General features: G+C 49.2%; 2 protein-coding genes across 3 annotated transcripts in view; both read left to right on the top strand.

The window, feature by feature from the left end:
- The window catches only part of Snx9 (sorting nexin 9), an 88838-nt gene extending 86684 nt beyond the window's left edge, over nt 1–2154 (top strand). The window contains exon 18 of the mRNA XM_038338798.1: nt 668–2154. Coding sequence (XP_038194726.1) covers nt 668–715 — 48 coding nt within the window. The 3' untranslated portion in view covers nt 716–2154. The remainder of the gene's footprint in view (nt 1–667) is intronic.
- Nucleotides 2155–6659: 4505 nt separating this feature from the next.
- The window catches only part of Synj2 (synaptojanin 2), a 94048-nt gene continuing 85545 nt past the window's right edge, over nt 6660–15162 (top strand). The window contains exon 1 of one of the 2 annotated variants that reach the window (XM_038338794.2): nt 6660–6871. In XM_038338794.2, coding sequence (XP_038194722.1) covers nt 6745–6871 — 127 coding nt within the window. In that variant the 5' untranslated portion in view covers nt 6660–6744. The remainder of the gene's footprint in view (nt 6872–15162) is intronic. The other variant, XM_038338793.2, reaches the window with a different exon arrangement.

Raw genomic sequence — 15162 nt, 5'->3', positions numbered from 1 at the left:
GCATAAATTTAAGTGGCTAATATAATGGCCCTGGGTTTTATATTAATATAGAGTCTTATAGCAAAATAATCCCTAAAATTATTAAAATTTACATTTTTCTTCATGGAGTAAGCATACATGAGTACCTACTGTATACTTAGCACCTACTGCACATGTTTAAGGTCGCAAGGTCAATGAGGAATCTGAGCTTTCAGGGGCACCCGGTGTCCTTATGGGAGACATAGGCACATAACAGACTCATAGCACACCCTGGGCTGCCTCAGAATTGCAGACTCTCCATTTACCACGTAGTAAGAGAATGGGAGTCTGGAGTGATTGTTCTTGTCCAGAAAAGAAAGGGACTCTGGACAGGCATGGTGGCCCAAGCCATCATTCTGTTCTTTGAAGAAGGGGCTAGTCTGAAAATGTAGCCCCCATCGTATAGCAGGAGCTGGCCATGGGCCTGGATGGGCAGGTGGGGACAGGAAGCAGGGTTTCCCGCACACTGTGGAAACCACCATGCGTAGCAGGGTTGTAGTGGCAAAGGTCACCCCAGTGTCTCCAGAAGAGACAAACAGACTTGCTGTGTATTTGACAAGTTCATAATGTTTAACTCAGAGGAGAGCACATAGAACACTGTGAAGCTGTAATCAGGGCGGTAATATCTCAACTGCTGTTTTCTCACCAGATTGCAGAAAAGCTGAGGCAGGCCCTCGGCCGCTTCCCGGTTATGTAGACCTGGACGGAACACACCGCGAACTCCGAAGTGCTTCTTCTGACCTGAGCAATGCAATTCCATTTATTTCCCCTATCATAAGAGAGAGAAAGAAAGGAAGAAAACCAAAAAAGAAATAAGTTGACAAAAACCTGTTTCTGCCATTAGCCAGCCTAAATGAATAGTTTGGGGATAGCTTTCTTTGGTTCATTTCGACACATATTAGTTACCCAATGGAAAATGTCTATTTTTGGAAAATACTTAAATTTATCAAGATTTTGAATGGAGAAATAGGGGTTGCTCCTCCTGATATTTTACATAAAATCGTAATTTATGCATTACCCATGATCTTTCAAGTTCTTACCCAATATCAGATAATTAATACTAATTGCTTTCTTAAAAATATGAAATATGCCAGAATAAAAAATATATCTTTATATTTTTATAACTCTTTCAGTCCTTTGGGGTCCCTGTCTGCTTAGAGAAGTCCGCACCCCCCACTGGCATAGCTTCAATTCAAATGCTCAGTAGGCGGGGAGGTAGGGAGGGTCCTACACCCTCCAGGTGCATGGAGGGTAGGCCAGCATAGGCCCCATTTGGTAGGGAGGGCAGGTGAGTAGACCCCCCTACCCACTGCTGCCTGCAGGGTCGCTGTCCTGTGCTGCTCTCAAGGTCAGCACTGTCTTTGCACTCCCTCCTCATTCGAGTTAAGGCATGTTTTATATGAGAAGAGTGAGTCAGGAAAGCCGAGGGGTTTGTCCCCGCTACCCCAGGTGGGTAGCCACACTGACTCCTAGGCCCAGGAGCTCCTCAATGGCACCCACCTCCACTCTCATTCCCTCAGCTGTCTACCAGATGATAAAGGAGGTGCTGGTGGCCTCCTGCTTTGGAGCAGCAGGCTGGTCAGTATTCTCTCAAAGACAAAACCTCCCAGAGAATGGGAAAGTTAAAGAACTGAAGTGGGTGGCGGCTTGAACACTGTGCAGCAGAGCTGATGGAGAGCAGAGCTGACAGTCTGTGGCTGTGTCCCCACCTCCAGAGGCTCCTGATCTGCCGCGGGCTGACAGCCCGGAGCACACGTCTCCCCCTGCAGACGGAGGTCCCCTTCCACAGTTGCCTTACAACTGATCCACTGCTTTCACTTTTCTGAACTGATGATCTTATTATAGAGGATGAGAAGTCTGGGCCAACGTCGGTAAAGGAAACCAAAAATAAGTAGCTGAGAAAATCCAATGAACATGAATAGGAGAACTTCTCGTTCCTCAATATCACGGGGTTTTGTTAATGTTTTATAAGTAATTTCCCCTACTTGATTTTTCTTTTATAAAATTCCATAGAACAGTGTTTTATGATACAACCATTTAATATATGTACAAATTGTAAAGAATATGTATAAATATTTTACATAAATGTAAGAGCATGTAGAGCCAATATATAAATAAATTGTTTAAAGAACTGTACAGCGGACTCCCAGAGCGTGTTTTCCAAATACTCTTTGGCATTTGTGTGCTGGAGGTTTTGTTGTTGTAAACTGCCTTTATTCCAGCCACTGAAAGTTGTCCAGGTGATGCATTCTTCTCCCAAATATCTCTCTCCTGACATTAGTGGCTTTGGTCCCTTAACCCTGTCGCCGCTCCTGCACACATACCACGAGCTCTGCCGCCCTGTCAGCATGTGCCTCCTCCCCTCCATCCTAAGGAGAAAAGAGCCAGGCGAACGGAAACGGCCTCTAAGAAGAGCTGCTGCGCCTGGTTGGGAAGTAGTGGTAGCTGACTTTTATATCAACACTTCCAAATATTCATAAAAATAGGAAGCAGCATACAACCTTTTTTTCTCTCACCGAGATGTCAGCCCTCGGCCTCAGATCCTTCCTGGGACGGAAGCTTGTTCCTATGTGAGGCTAACTCTTGCCTCCCCAGCACCATCTCTGGATAGAAGGACTGTTGGGCCAGAAATCCAAACTTTTGTAGCTTTTTCTATGGCTTTTTGTTTTGTTTTGTTTTTCAAGACAGTGTTTGTTTATTCTCGGCTGTCTTGGAACTTGCTCTGTAGACCCAGGCTAGCCTGGAACCCACAGAGATCTGCCTGTTTTTGGATGAGAGAGATCTGAGGGCTGGGATTAAAGGTGTGCGCCACCACTGCCCAGTAGAGGGAAAGTGAATGTGGTTGGGTTGTTCGGTTGTTTTGTTGGTTGGCTGGCTGGCTGGCTAGCTGGCTGGTTGGTGTTGTTGGACAGCTGCTTGTTGGTTCCTGGCTGGTCAGCCCCGAAATAATCATACAGAAACTGCATTATTTAAATCACTGCTTGGCCCATTAGCTCTAGCTTCTTATTGGCTAACTCTTACATCTTAATTTAACCCATCTCCATTAATCTGTGCATCACCACAAGGTCGTGGTCTACCAGCAAGGTTTCAGTATGTCTGTCTCCAAGGCAGCTCCATGGCTTGTCCTTGACTCTGCCTCCTTTCTCCCAGCATTCAGTTTAGTCCATGTGCCCATCCCACCTCTTTTCCCTGCGCAGGCCCAAGACAGTTTCTTTATTAACCAATGGTATTCATAGCATACAGAGGGGACTCTCACATCAGGTTGGTTGACTAGCTTTTCCAGACAGGGTCTTACTGTGTAGCCCTGGCTATCCTGGAACTCCTGTAGCCCAGGCTGGCCTCAAACTCAAGAAATCTGCCTGCCTCTGCCTCTACCTCTGCCTCTGCCTCTGCCTCTCAAGTGCTGGGATTAAAGGTGTGTGCCACCACTGCCGCTGTAACTTTTTATGCTGCTTTGGGATGATTACTACAGATGTTTTTCTAAGACATTTTGTGAAATTTTCTTTATGCATGAATCTTGCGACCCAGTCTAAAAGCAGCTATTCCCAGTTAAGATCAGAACAGGAAGGGCACACCTGCCAACTCCCCGAATGGGTACACCTATGGAGTCCTGCCTGCTTTGCAGAAAACCAGGGAGGCCCTGGCAACCGTGTTCTTCGTCCCCTATCTGTTTGTTTGGAGATTGGCATGGTTGGAGATTCTGCCTGGTTTCCACCAATCTGGACATTAGCCAGACAGCAGCCCTGGCCACTGGGAGTTCTTCCTGAATCTAAACGGTTCTGAACACAGGCAGACCTTGCTGTTCTTGGCATGAGAAGCCTATATGCTTGTGAACTTGGGGTTGTTTTCCCAGATGTGATACAGAGGTTGCCAAGGTCTGACTGCCAGCCCGATCACCCCCTGTGGAAGCTGCTTCTTAGTCTCAGAAGAGAATCAATTAGCCCCCCCCCATACTCCCTAGAGGTACAGGTGCCCATGCCAGACACAGTCTCTATACAATCCCACCCCGCCTAACAGGTTTGCTGACTTCCAGAAACAGACCAGGAGGAAAGGCAAGCACTTGCCCCCTGAGCAGAAGGAGCTCTGGGTTCGAGCCTTACAACACACTCTGTATGGCAGCCTGAAGCAGTCAAGCACACATGAGTGGGGATTTTTTTTTTTTTTTTTTGTATCTGGGGTTTTGGGGGGGAGGTCCTTTTTTACCCTGGTGCCATCCACAGATTGCAGTCTGGAAGGTTCTACTAACTTAGGAAACCATGGGGCGTACACCAGTTCTCAGATCTTAAATTGTGTATATCTTCTGTTTGTAGATGGGTCAGAGTGGTTACCACTGTTCCTTCTTCAAGTCATTTTTTACAAGTGATCCCACACTGCACTTCCAAACCAGCCATCCCTGTCAACACTCCCTGTCACCTGTTCAGACCAACCAACAGGCCCAGGCAAGTTTCCCAGGCAGTTGGGCCAAGTGATTTCAGCCCCTGCCCCCCACCACCACCACACCACATGGCTCCTGCTAACATACGTGGGGTAGACTGCCACGGGTGAACCTCCATCATTCCTGGGCCTTGGGCCTTAGGCTGCCACAGGCATTTTCTTGATTAATGATTGACGTGGGAGGAACCAGTCCACTTGGGTGGTGCCATGTGTGGGCAGCTGGTCATGGGTGTGTTTACAAAGCAAGTTGCTGAACCTGGTGTGGTGAAGCCCATCTTTAACCCCAGCACTAGGGAGGCAGAGGCAGGCAGATCACTGAGTTCCCAGCCAGCCTGGTCCATAGAGCTAGGAAAGCCGGGGATACACAGAGAAACCCTGTGCCTTCCCCCTGCTCCCCCTCCCCCAGAAAAGGAAACTGAGTCAGCCATAGAGAACAAGCCAGTAAGTGGCATTCCTCCATGGTCTCTGCCCAGAGTTCCTGCCTCGACTTGCCTCAGTGATGGACTGTGACCTGTAAGATGGAATAAATCCTTTCTATCCAAGCTGCTTTTGTCCGTGACATTTATCACAGTGACAGAAGACAAACTGGAGCAGACAGCTCAGCAGCAAACCACACTAAACTGCTCTTGCAGAGGCTAGGGTTCAGCTCCCAACATTCACATGGTAACTCACAACAGTGGCCTTCTGGACTTCCTGGATCCTGCATGCACATGGTATATAGTGCATACATGCAGGGAAGCATTCATACACATGAAATAAAAACATAAAAAAAAAACCTCTCAGGCAAAATGAGCAAGTGACTTGATCACATATGCGTCCGAGTGTACACAAACACTGTTACCGGGGCAACTATATTATGGTGAGCTGTTTACTTCCTCCCAAAGGAAAAGTGGGCCAAAGGCAAGTTTGCTAAACTTTTTCATTGTTTGAGACAAGGTTTCTCTGTGTATCCCTGGCTGTCCTGAACTCACTCTGTTGTCCGGGCTGGCCTCGAACTCAAAGATCTGCCTGCCTCTACCTCCCGAGTGTTGGGGTTTAAGGCATGCACCACCACCACCCACCTGAGTTTGCACACTGTTTATAGGAGATGTTAATATCTACCTAAAACAAGCCTCTGAAAGCCAAGCATGGTCCACCCTTAACACAGCAGAATGAAGTGGCAGAGATGAACCCCAGCTCTTGTGGTGGCCTGATCAGAACTTGGTGAAGACCTCTGGCACCATCACACCGAAAAAGGAAACAAAAACCTTCAAACCCACTCAAAGGTGTCTCCAGTTCCACCTGGCTGCCCTTGCCCCTCCCTAGGAGACCAATCCTGGTAGACCCTTACCCCGGGACCAAGGGGCCTTGCCTCAACTTGCTTGAAGGTTGGAGATCACAAATAGAATCAAGGCTGAGGAAGAACACAAGCTGAGATTCCCCAGGGTGGGAGAAGCACATTCACCACCTGCAGCTTGGAGAAGTCAAGGTGACATAAATGGAGGAAGCAGGGTCTGTGTGTCACACCCCTGCTCTCTCAGAGGCAACACAACCGCTGCCTCCAAACACCAATCTGGCTCGGTCCGTGAACTAAAGTAGAAGACAGCATTTAAAGAGTGTGTCAGGCACACACACACACACACACACACCACACAAACACACACACCACTCACAAGTGTGTACTCAATCGTCATCGTGAAGGCCACTTTATGCCTCTGCAGTCCCACCCAGGAGACTGAGGCACAGGGCCCAAGGACTGCATCTGGGGTCTTAGACGATGATGGGGGATGAGTTGGGGAGGGGGCGCTGCACTGGGCGGGACCGGAAGGTGGGAGGCGGCGGCGTGCTTTCCCGCCCCTGCTCAGCCAGTAGCCCCCGGCTGTCCATATAAGGCTGCGGGAATCCAGGCAGGGTCCCGGCTCGGGAGGCTCCCCGCGGCTGCAGCCTCCTTGGCGGCGAGGAATGTATGGAATCTCCCTCGCCCGCAGCCGCCCACCTCGGGGAGGACCGGCCCAGAGCTCTGAGCCCGGGTGAGCGCCCGGAGTGGACAGCGGCTTCGGTCCCCGCTGTCCGGGTTCCCGCCCTTGGTCGCACCCGCCAGCCTCGCCACTTGGGGGAGTGCGGCTGGCGTCGGAGCGGCCGGGTGGCGGCGCCACCTCACCTGCCCCGGGCAGCGCGGTGAGGCTGGGAGTTGGAGGAGGAGGAGGACGGGGAGGAGCCCGCTGCTCCGGAGTCCGGCGCAAAGTGAAACTCCTGGAAGCTGCGCGCCCTCGGGCGGGACCTGGTCCCGGCTCCCTTTGGTGCCCGGTGTCCATGGCGCTGAGCAAAGGGCTGCGGCTGCTGACCCGGCTGGACCCCACGGGTCCCGGCAGTGTGCTGCTGGAGGCGCGCGGCCGTGACGATTGCCTGCTCTTCGAGGCCGGCACAGTGGCCACGCTGGGTGAGTGTCGTGCCCCCCACCCTTGGTGCTCCACACGCCCGCGGCGATGCCGGGGAGGAAGGGAATTAGTGAGACCTACTTCAGTGGAGACCTGGGGACCAGCGGCGCTTGGTTTCCCGACGGGGCGGGCCACGGTGACTTAGGGACCGCCAAAGGCGCTTGTCCCCGGGAGTGCGTGGTGCGGAGGAGCCCAGAGAGCTGGCACTCCTGACTGGGTAAAATGTCGCACTTGCCTGGGGTCTCTGGGCGTCTGTTCTTAGAGAGCCAGATGGCTCTGGTTCCGCTCTTGGCACTTAGTACGAAGCCTTGCTCTCTCTGGACGCCCTGAGGAGGTTGCCCTGAAAAGGAGTCCACCTAGTGCTCCCTAGCTTGTGCACCTGTTGAATACACCTAAGCCACATCGCCTTGCCTGAAGAGGTGGGAACTCAGGCACTAAAGGAGACTCTGAGGAACGTCGATGGCGCCTATAAATACTGAGTCCGAAGCATCAAAACCTGGATGCAAATATCCTCTCTGGTGACTTTATGTTTATGCTGGGTGTTAGGTGACGGCACGCCGTTGTATTTCATCGCTAGACTTCAGAAGTCTTGAGACTGGCATTGCGCTAAGGACCGTAGAGACATAATCTCACAATTTTTACAATTTTAGCCCGTGATAAAGATAAACAAGCTGAGGCCTAGAGATGCTAAGACATTTGCTCCAGGCAGCAGTCTTCTGTGTGGTTATTTTGGTGATGTCATACAGTGCCTGGCTTCCTGGTATGTCCAGTTTCTGGATCCCTAGTTCTGAAGTTGACATTTGCAAGAAGATCTAGGTAGCATAAAGCCAGAAGTCAGGATTGGTAGGATTTTAATGATGAACCTTGGCGGCCAGGCTTGCAACAGTTGTCTAGTTGTCCACCCTCTTGGTATTCCTAGCTAAACAGGATTGCTTATACTTTGGAGGTAACAGAGGCAGCAAGCACTCATTTTCTTAGGACTTTGTGTCTCTAGCCCTTCTTTCTCATTTGTATGCATAGACTGCAGTTACAGCATATATATAATTGTGTGTATGTATATATACATGTGTCTTAAAAGAGGCATACCTATTTCCAATTCTTGGACCATGACATTAATGTATAGTTTATCTAGTGGGGTGTGGTGGGATACACCCCAGGTTCCAGCTATTCGCCATGTGAACTTTGATGGGAAGATCCATTAAGCCTGGGAGTTTCAGACCAGATGAGGCAACAAAGCCAGACCTCAAAACAGGCAGGCACAGATACAGAAAAAGCAAACAGCAAATAGCAAACAGCAAATCACTTGATTTAGGGAAGCAGTATCTCCTGTATTTTGTGTCAGAAGTGTCCAGAGTCATGGAATCATTATCACGTTATTCCAATTTGGGTTCTGTCCTGAAAAGTCCAAGTTTGGTCATTTGCCACCGCCTTGAAAGAAAACCATGGAAATTTCCATTCCATTTTCGATGTCTACTTCATAACACATTTATCAGAACCCAGGGATTCATTTCATGGTACAAAGCTACCATCTCATCAGAAAGAATAAAACGCCTTTCAGATGGGCCACAGCGATGCCCAGCGAAGTTCATAGGCCGGTGAGAGTGGTTTGGCAGCCACTTGGAACAGGTGTCTTCCATCAGGCTAAGTTTGGGCCACCATGAGTTTCCATGGCAAGGGTGATACAGTACTTTGGATTTTACAGCAGCATTCAAAGAATTGTCGCATTGTCAGCCCTCCCCTGTGTTCTACACATCTATCCCTTCACCGAATTGTCACATTGTCAGCCCTCCCCGTGTCCTGCACATCTATCCCTTCACCCAGCCATTTGTTTTCAGTGGCCGTTATAATTTTTGGTCTGTTTTTCTTGGTCAATGAAATGAAACTTCTGTTTTAAAAGACATTGTAGCCTTTGCTGTAATGCCGTGAGAGGACCCAGGGAGCCTTCTGTGAGCAGAAAGCTGTTGTTCTCACACTTAAAAAAAATTAATTTTATGTACATTGATGTGAGGGTGTTCGATCCCCTTGAACCTGAGTTACAGACAGTTGTGAGCTGCCATGTGGGTGCTGGGAAACAAACCCGGGTCCTCTGGAAGAGCAGCCAGTGCTCTTAACCACTGAGCCATCTCTCCAGCCTCTGTTCTCACACTTGCAATTTTTGTTTCATTTTATTTATTTTTATTTTTGTTTTGCAAGACAGGTTTTCTCAGTAGCTATGGAGCTGGTGCTGGAAATCAGTCTGCAGACCAGGCTGGCCTTGAGCTCCCAGAGATCCACCTGCCTCTGCCTCCCTTGTGCTGGGATTAAAGGTGTGCGCCACCACCTCCTGGCCTCACATTTCTAAAAGATCCAAGATGCACCACTGTTGGATGGAGTGACTGAACTTGAAACCTCCATCTGTTCCCAGGGTTCTTCTATTCCTTGACCTTTCTTTTTCCCCATGGAATAGCACTGGAGAGGAGGCTTAGCACTTAAGGGTGGTGGCTGCTCTTCCAGAGGACTAGGGCTTAGGTTCCTAACACCTACCTACCTGACAGTTTACAACTGTCTGTAACCCCAGTTCCTGGGAATCTGGTATGCTCTTCGCCAGACATATGTGGTGTATAGGCAGACATGTATTCAGGTAGATCACCCATATACATAAAATAAAAATAAATCTTTTTTTCTTTTTAAGACAGTGTCTCACAGCCTGGGCTGGGCTGGGACTCAGACTCTATCTCCCAAGTGTTGGGATTAAAGGCGTGTACCACCACATGTTTAAATATGTTTCTTAATGTTATGTTTATGGGAGTTTCACCTGCATGTATGTGTATGTACCACATGAGGAGGCCAGAAGAGTAAGTTGGATCCCTTGAAACTGGAGTTACACGTAGCTCTGGGTCACCACGTGGATGCTGGGAATCAAACCTGGGTCTTCTGGGAGAATTGTCACTGTGTGTCACCATGTGTTACTGTTGAGCCGACTCTCCAGTCCCCCAAGTAAATAAACCTATAAGGAGGCAAGGCCGGGAGTAAGATGCACTCTCTCCTGAGTGGTGGTGGCAATGGGGGAGGGAGGCAGAGACACAGTGTGGAGACAGTACGTTTATGGCAGTCTAATCCTGACTCCTTGCCTACAGGCAAGGGGTGTGGCAGACTGGTGTTTCTCTTCGGGGTGGTTTCCTGTGCCAGGTGTTCCCAGTGAGGGCAGTTCTGGGAGCCTAAAGGAGTGCAGATTCCTGCCCTGTCGGGAATGGGCTTTCTTGGCCTCTGTTGTTCCACGCTCTATCCAAACATTTACTGGGCATGATAGGCAGTTTTCATGAGTGAGCCCACAGCTGCGAGTACATCCCTGCCCCGTGGTGAGCCAGCACCTTCCTCGTGCATTTGCTCCTGGCGGTGTCATCTGGGAAATGCCTATGCACTGCCTTAAAGCTTTTAGGCGATTTGGAAAGTGGGGGTCTAGGATTGGATATTGAACGTAGGAAATACCAATGCTGTGTGAACGTTGAGGGAAGGATTCTGTGACCCACCCTTGCCTGTTCTTAGCTAGCCTCCTCTTCCAAGGCGAGCTTCGCTGATGGTCTTCACGCAAGATCACCTTGCCTGCTAGCGGGAGGCTTGCCAGAGAAACAATTCCAAAGTCCTGTTTCTAAAAACTTCACTTAGGAGCCTTCTGTGGACATCAGCGATAGTCGATCTTCCAGAGGCTCAAGAGGTCTGGAAGGCTTTTGGAATCTTGGGGTAGCCTGAGTTAGCATCTGGAGCTTTCTTCGTGGCATACAGATAGATGTTCTATTCTCAGGTGCTAAGACCGCAGTGCGCACTGTCTTCTGTCGAAGTCCAGGGTTCTCCAGCCAGTGTCCAGGAAGGATGGCTGGGGAGCAGCCCTGTGTGCACACCCGAGTTTGCCTACTTAAACTCCACCTCCTCCTCCTTCTCTGGCCTTGTCCCTGTTGATGGGTGGCAGTCTGGAAGAGGTGAGAAGGGAACTTGAGAGACTTAAGTTATTAGTGAGTGCTCCTAAATTTTGGGGGGGAGGGTTCCTGGTGGAAGGTTGTACATGAACAGCTAGCTTCCCGGCCAATCTAACTGCTGTATGTATGTGTATAGACACCACAGCCATGTTTGGTTTGAATTAGTGAGGTGGCCACCAGCCCAGCTAGGACCCTTGAGAACTGTTCAATTTCTCAGGCTCTGTAGCCCAAATTTATGTGGTCACTGAGTTGAAGTTCGACTACTTAAGAGCATCACAGAGAACCAGTAAAAGGCCAACGTATCGATTCTCCCGAATAGAGGTAGAGTCGGGAAGAGCCTGTCTCGGGTAATTTGCGTGCCGTGCCAGGGTCACAGCAGCTGATGGGCCCCACATTACTGTATGTGGATCCTTTCTTTTGGCAGGTTTTCTCCGTGCTATATTCATAAACATGAAAACTAGGCAAGCATGTTTCTCTTTCTGTTGCAAAATCATTGTTTCAGTTCTGACTAGCTCCCACTGGGACAGTGGGGCTCAAAATTTTGTTTTTAACTTTTAACTGTGAAAATGTTCAAGCCTACAGAGAAATAAAAGGAAAGAAATCAACCTTCATGGACTTAAATGTAGTACTGGCGGTTATCAATATGTCAATGTTTTCCATCCATCCCTGTGGATAAAAAGAAGCTCCTAAAGTTGAATTTGTACCAAGGAAGATTTTACTTTTTTCCCATCAACTTGCTTTTATTTTCATTCGATTTCTTTTATTTTGCTGTAAATTTAAAAAATTGACATCTTTATGGGGACACAGTGATGTTAGGATACATGTAATGCATTGTACAATGTGGAATGACTTAATGAAGCTATTTAACATATCATTTCAATTACTATTTTTTTATGATGAGAAATTTGGATTTGCTCTGTCAGCCACTTTGAGGTGTTCAACACACTGTTACTACCTGTAGTTGCCTACAGGCTGTGTAAGTTCACAGTTTTTTCCCGACAGGTTTCTATAGCAGAAATGGTGTGAGCAGCTTCTCACCATTTGAGAGTGAGTGGTTCTTAGCTGAAGAACTCCTGCTTTTGTCAGGACTCCTGAGGAGGCCCCTTTATTAGAACTAGCCCTTAAAGGTTATAGTCGCTGTGCTCGCCCTTCTGGATGCTCCTGATCCCCAGCACCCTGCAGTTTGCTGTGCAAATTGCCCAGCCTGTTACCTGCTACAGAGATGGACTCTTAAGGTTCCTGATTGAATAGGCAGTGGAGGTGCCTACCATAGGCCCCTAGGGATGGAGTCAGGGTAGGTGTCTGTACTTCTGGCAGGAGCAGAAGGCCAGTGGGGGAGGCAGTGGAAGATAAGGGGCCTGGCTGGGGCGGCTCTGCCTGTTGGCTACATTTTAGACTTGGCCTTCATAGTCACGGGGTTATGCTTCTCAAACTAAGAGGACCAAATGTGTTTTGCTTAAGTTCTATATTAAAAACAGTTCAACATAGGAGGTGCAGAGGTCCCTGGTCCTCTGCCCTGGGCTCTACAGATTGTCAGGCTGCCCTGCTTTGGGAACCTGTGCCAGTCTACGGGCCATGACCTACTTCTGGAGCATATCTAGGGTGTTTAGTTTCCCCTCTGTGATTTTTTTTTTCAGCTGCTCAGTTTCTACAATCTTGCCAAATGAGGACAGAGACCATTCCCACCCCCACCTCCCCTTACTTGAATTGTCTTTCAAGCCCTGGACAAACTGATCCAAGCCAGATTTGGGAAGTAGGTTGGACCATTTCTACACAGTAGACTGTAGTGTGGTGGCCAACCCACTAAGAGACAAAAATCAAATTGGTCCAGTTGGGTGGTGGTGGCGGTGGTGGCGCACGCCTTTAATCTCAGCTCTCGGGAGGCAGAGACAGGCGAGTCTTGTGAGTTCGAGGTCAGCCTGGTCTACAAAACGAGTTCCAGGACAGGCTTCAAAGCTACAGAGAAACCCTGTCTGGAAAAACCAAAAGAAAATAAATGAACAAACATGAACGTCGCTTTAGCCATGGCGTTCCATCGCAGCAGTAGAACAATAACTAAGACACCCATGCAGAGCAATGCTGTCACCCCAGGCTTCCCAGAGGCACTGGGGTGTGAGGACCGACTCAGATGAGATGTGGGGCTGGGTCGTCCCAAGCTCTGGGTTTGAGTCAGTAGAAGTTCCTAAGTGAGGTGGTCACTGTAGGGACCGACCGTCTGCTCCTTCCTCTCCTTGCTTAGCCTGTTCCGGGAGAGGGATGCTCTCCCAGGCAGGTGTTCTGAGCCGTGCTTTCCACAAAGGCGGTGTAAGGCAGGCACTGGCATCTTTGCATAGGGTTCGTGTGGGAAGGCTAGGTGCACCTGGAAAGCCGTACCTGTCTGTACTTAGGACAGATAGGGTTGGCAGGGTGCTACTTGCTCCTGAAGTTTCCTGGTCTAACAGATGGCTCAGACCAAGATTCTCCAGGAGATCATTAGCCTCAGAGGAAAGGCGATAACTTGTTCTGGTGGCCTGAATGACCCAAGGTACTGACATACAAACACAGAGGTCTGAGTTTAATCTAAAAGCAGCTTTTGGAGGAAAATGGGATTCCCCAGTGAGGTCTGCCATGTCAGGGAGATGACATTTTCTCCCTGCCTGTGTACACTCTGCTATGCTTCCAGTCCCTGGCTGACGGTCATCTCTGTTGCTCTCCTGGCCCCATGCCCAGCATGCAGGCAAGCTCCTGTCTGTCCTCAGATGGTGTCTACTTTAGGTGAAGTAACATATGTCCCGAGAACAGGTCTCTGCCAGGCAGGTGTTGGGGAGACTCAGAGCTACAAGTCCACACTGCTTCAGGGCTGTTATGGGCTTGGTTGGTAGTGGAAATATACTATTTGTCACAGATGCTCAGGCCCAGGAGACGTGGCTGGCTCCATTGTCCTGTCAAGATTAAGATAAGATCCACCTGGCTCCTCAATGCAGAATTCCTCACTCCCATCAGGGCTGCTGTTGTGTGCGGGCAGAGTACAGGTGACTGTATTGATTCAGGTTATTGGAAGTCTTTACCCAGCGAAATTAAACTACAATCGACCTTCTATTCCTTCAGCAAACCCCTCGCTTGTTGTCTGCCCTGCCCATCAGTAGTCCATAGCAGAGAAGCCTGCTCCACATGGTAAAGCTGGCCTCTTGGAGGCATCCTGGGACAATGGGACATGACATGGAGAACCTGCTTTGCTATCTGGTTGCAACCATTTGGCCTGCTACGGGGTCTCAGATACCTTCTCCTCCTGAGAGGAAGCAGGTCACTAGCTAAAAGCCACATATCAGAGCTGTGGGTCCTTCAGGATGAGAGACAGACTGCCTGCCTGGCTTCCGGCATCCGGACCTTGGTGCACATTTGTTAGGGAAAGCGATGGCTGTGGTGACCACAGGCACCAGGTGAGGGGACAACTTAGCCTTCAGGATTGGCTTTTGGGCCCCTTCTCTGCTAGACAGAAACCAGCAAGACTGGTACAGCAGTGTTGCCAAAGCCTGAGTCTCCCTCCACACCTTCCGGGATCTTGAAACGCAGAAGCCTTGGGGCAGGGCGGGAGCGCAGGGTGGGAGCGGGATGGGACAGGGCAGGGCGGGGTAGGGTAGGGGCAGGGTTGTGAGTGGTGTTAATCTGTATTTCTCTTACCAAGCTGTTGCCAGGTGGCTCAGTACTTGGAAGGCAGAGACAGGTGGATCTCTGTGAGTTCGTGGCCAACCTGGTCAATAGAGCAAGTGCCAGGACAGGCTCCAAAGCTATGCAGAGAAACCCTGTTTTAAAAAACAAAAACAAAAAAACCCTATATTTCTGTATTTATTAAAGTTGCTGGTCCACAGACCACACTTTAAGTAGCTTTTGTTCCCAGTCACTAACTTGGGAGAAGAGGCCTGAGTTAGAGCTTTTGCCGCTCTTTCCCCTCAGGGAAGTCAGTTAATCCTGTGGTTTAGATTCCTAATCTGGAGCTAATTACAGCCTACGTGGTCTCTCCTTTGCTGAGATTCCATTTGTCTTTTTTTTTCTTTTAAGATTATTTTTGTGTATGTGTGTACGTTTGTGTGAACCATTTGTGCGCAGGTGCCCCTTGAGGTCAAAAGGTGTCAGATCCTCTGGAGATGGAGTCAGGCTGCCCACTCCTAATGACTGAGCCATCTCTCCCGCCCCACCTTTTTTAAAAGGCTTACCCACTAAGCATAAATACCTTCAGTCGTTCACTTGTCTCTCGGTTTCAACTACTCAGACTTTGAATCTTAAGATTCAAATCTTAAAATCCAAATTCTAAGTAGTGATCTGGCAAAGAAACTACCTGTTGAGGCTTTGAGATCTGAGCT

The sequence above is a fragment of the Arvicola amphibius genome, chromosome 8, assembly GCF_903992535.2.
Source record: "Arvicola amphibius chromosome 8, mArvAmp1.2, whole genome shotgun sequence".
Classification (NCBI taxonomy): Eukaryota; Metazoa; Chordata; class Mammalia; order Rodentia; family Cricetidae; genus Arvicola; species Arvicola amphibius.
The sequence above is the reverse complement of the archived record's forward strand: the minus strand, read 5'-3'. Positions and strand labels throughout refer to the sequence as shown.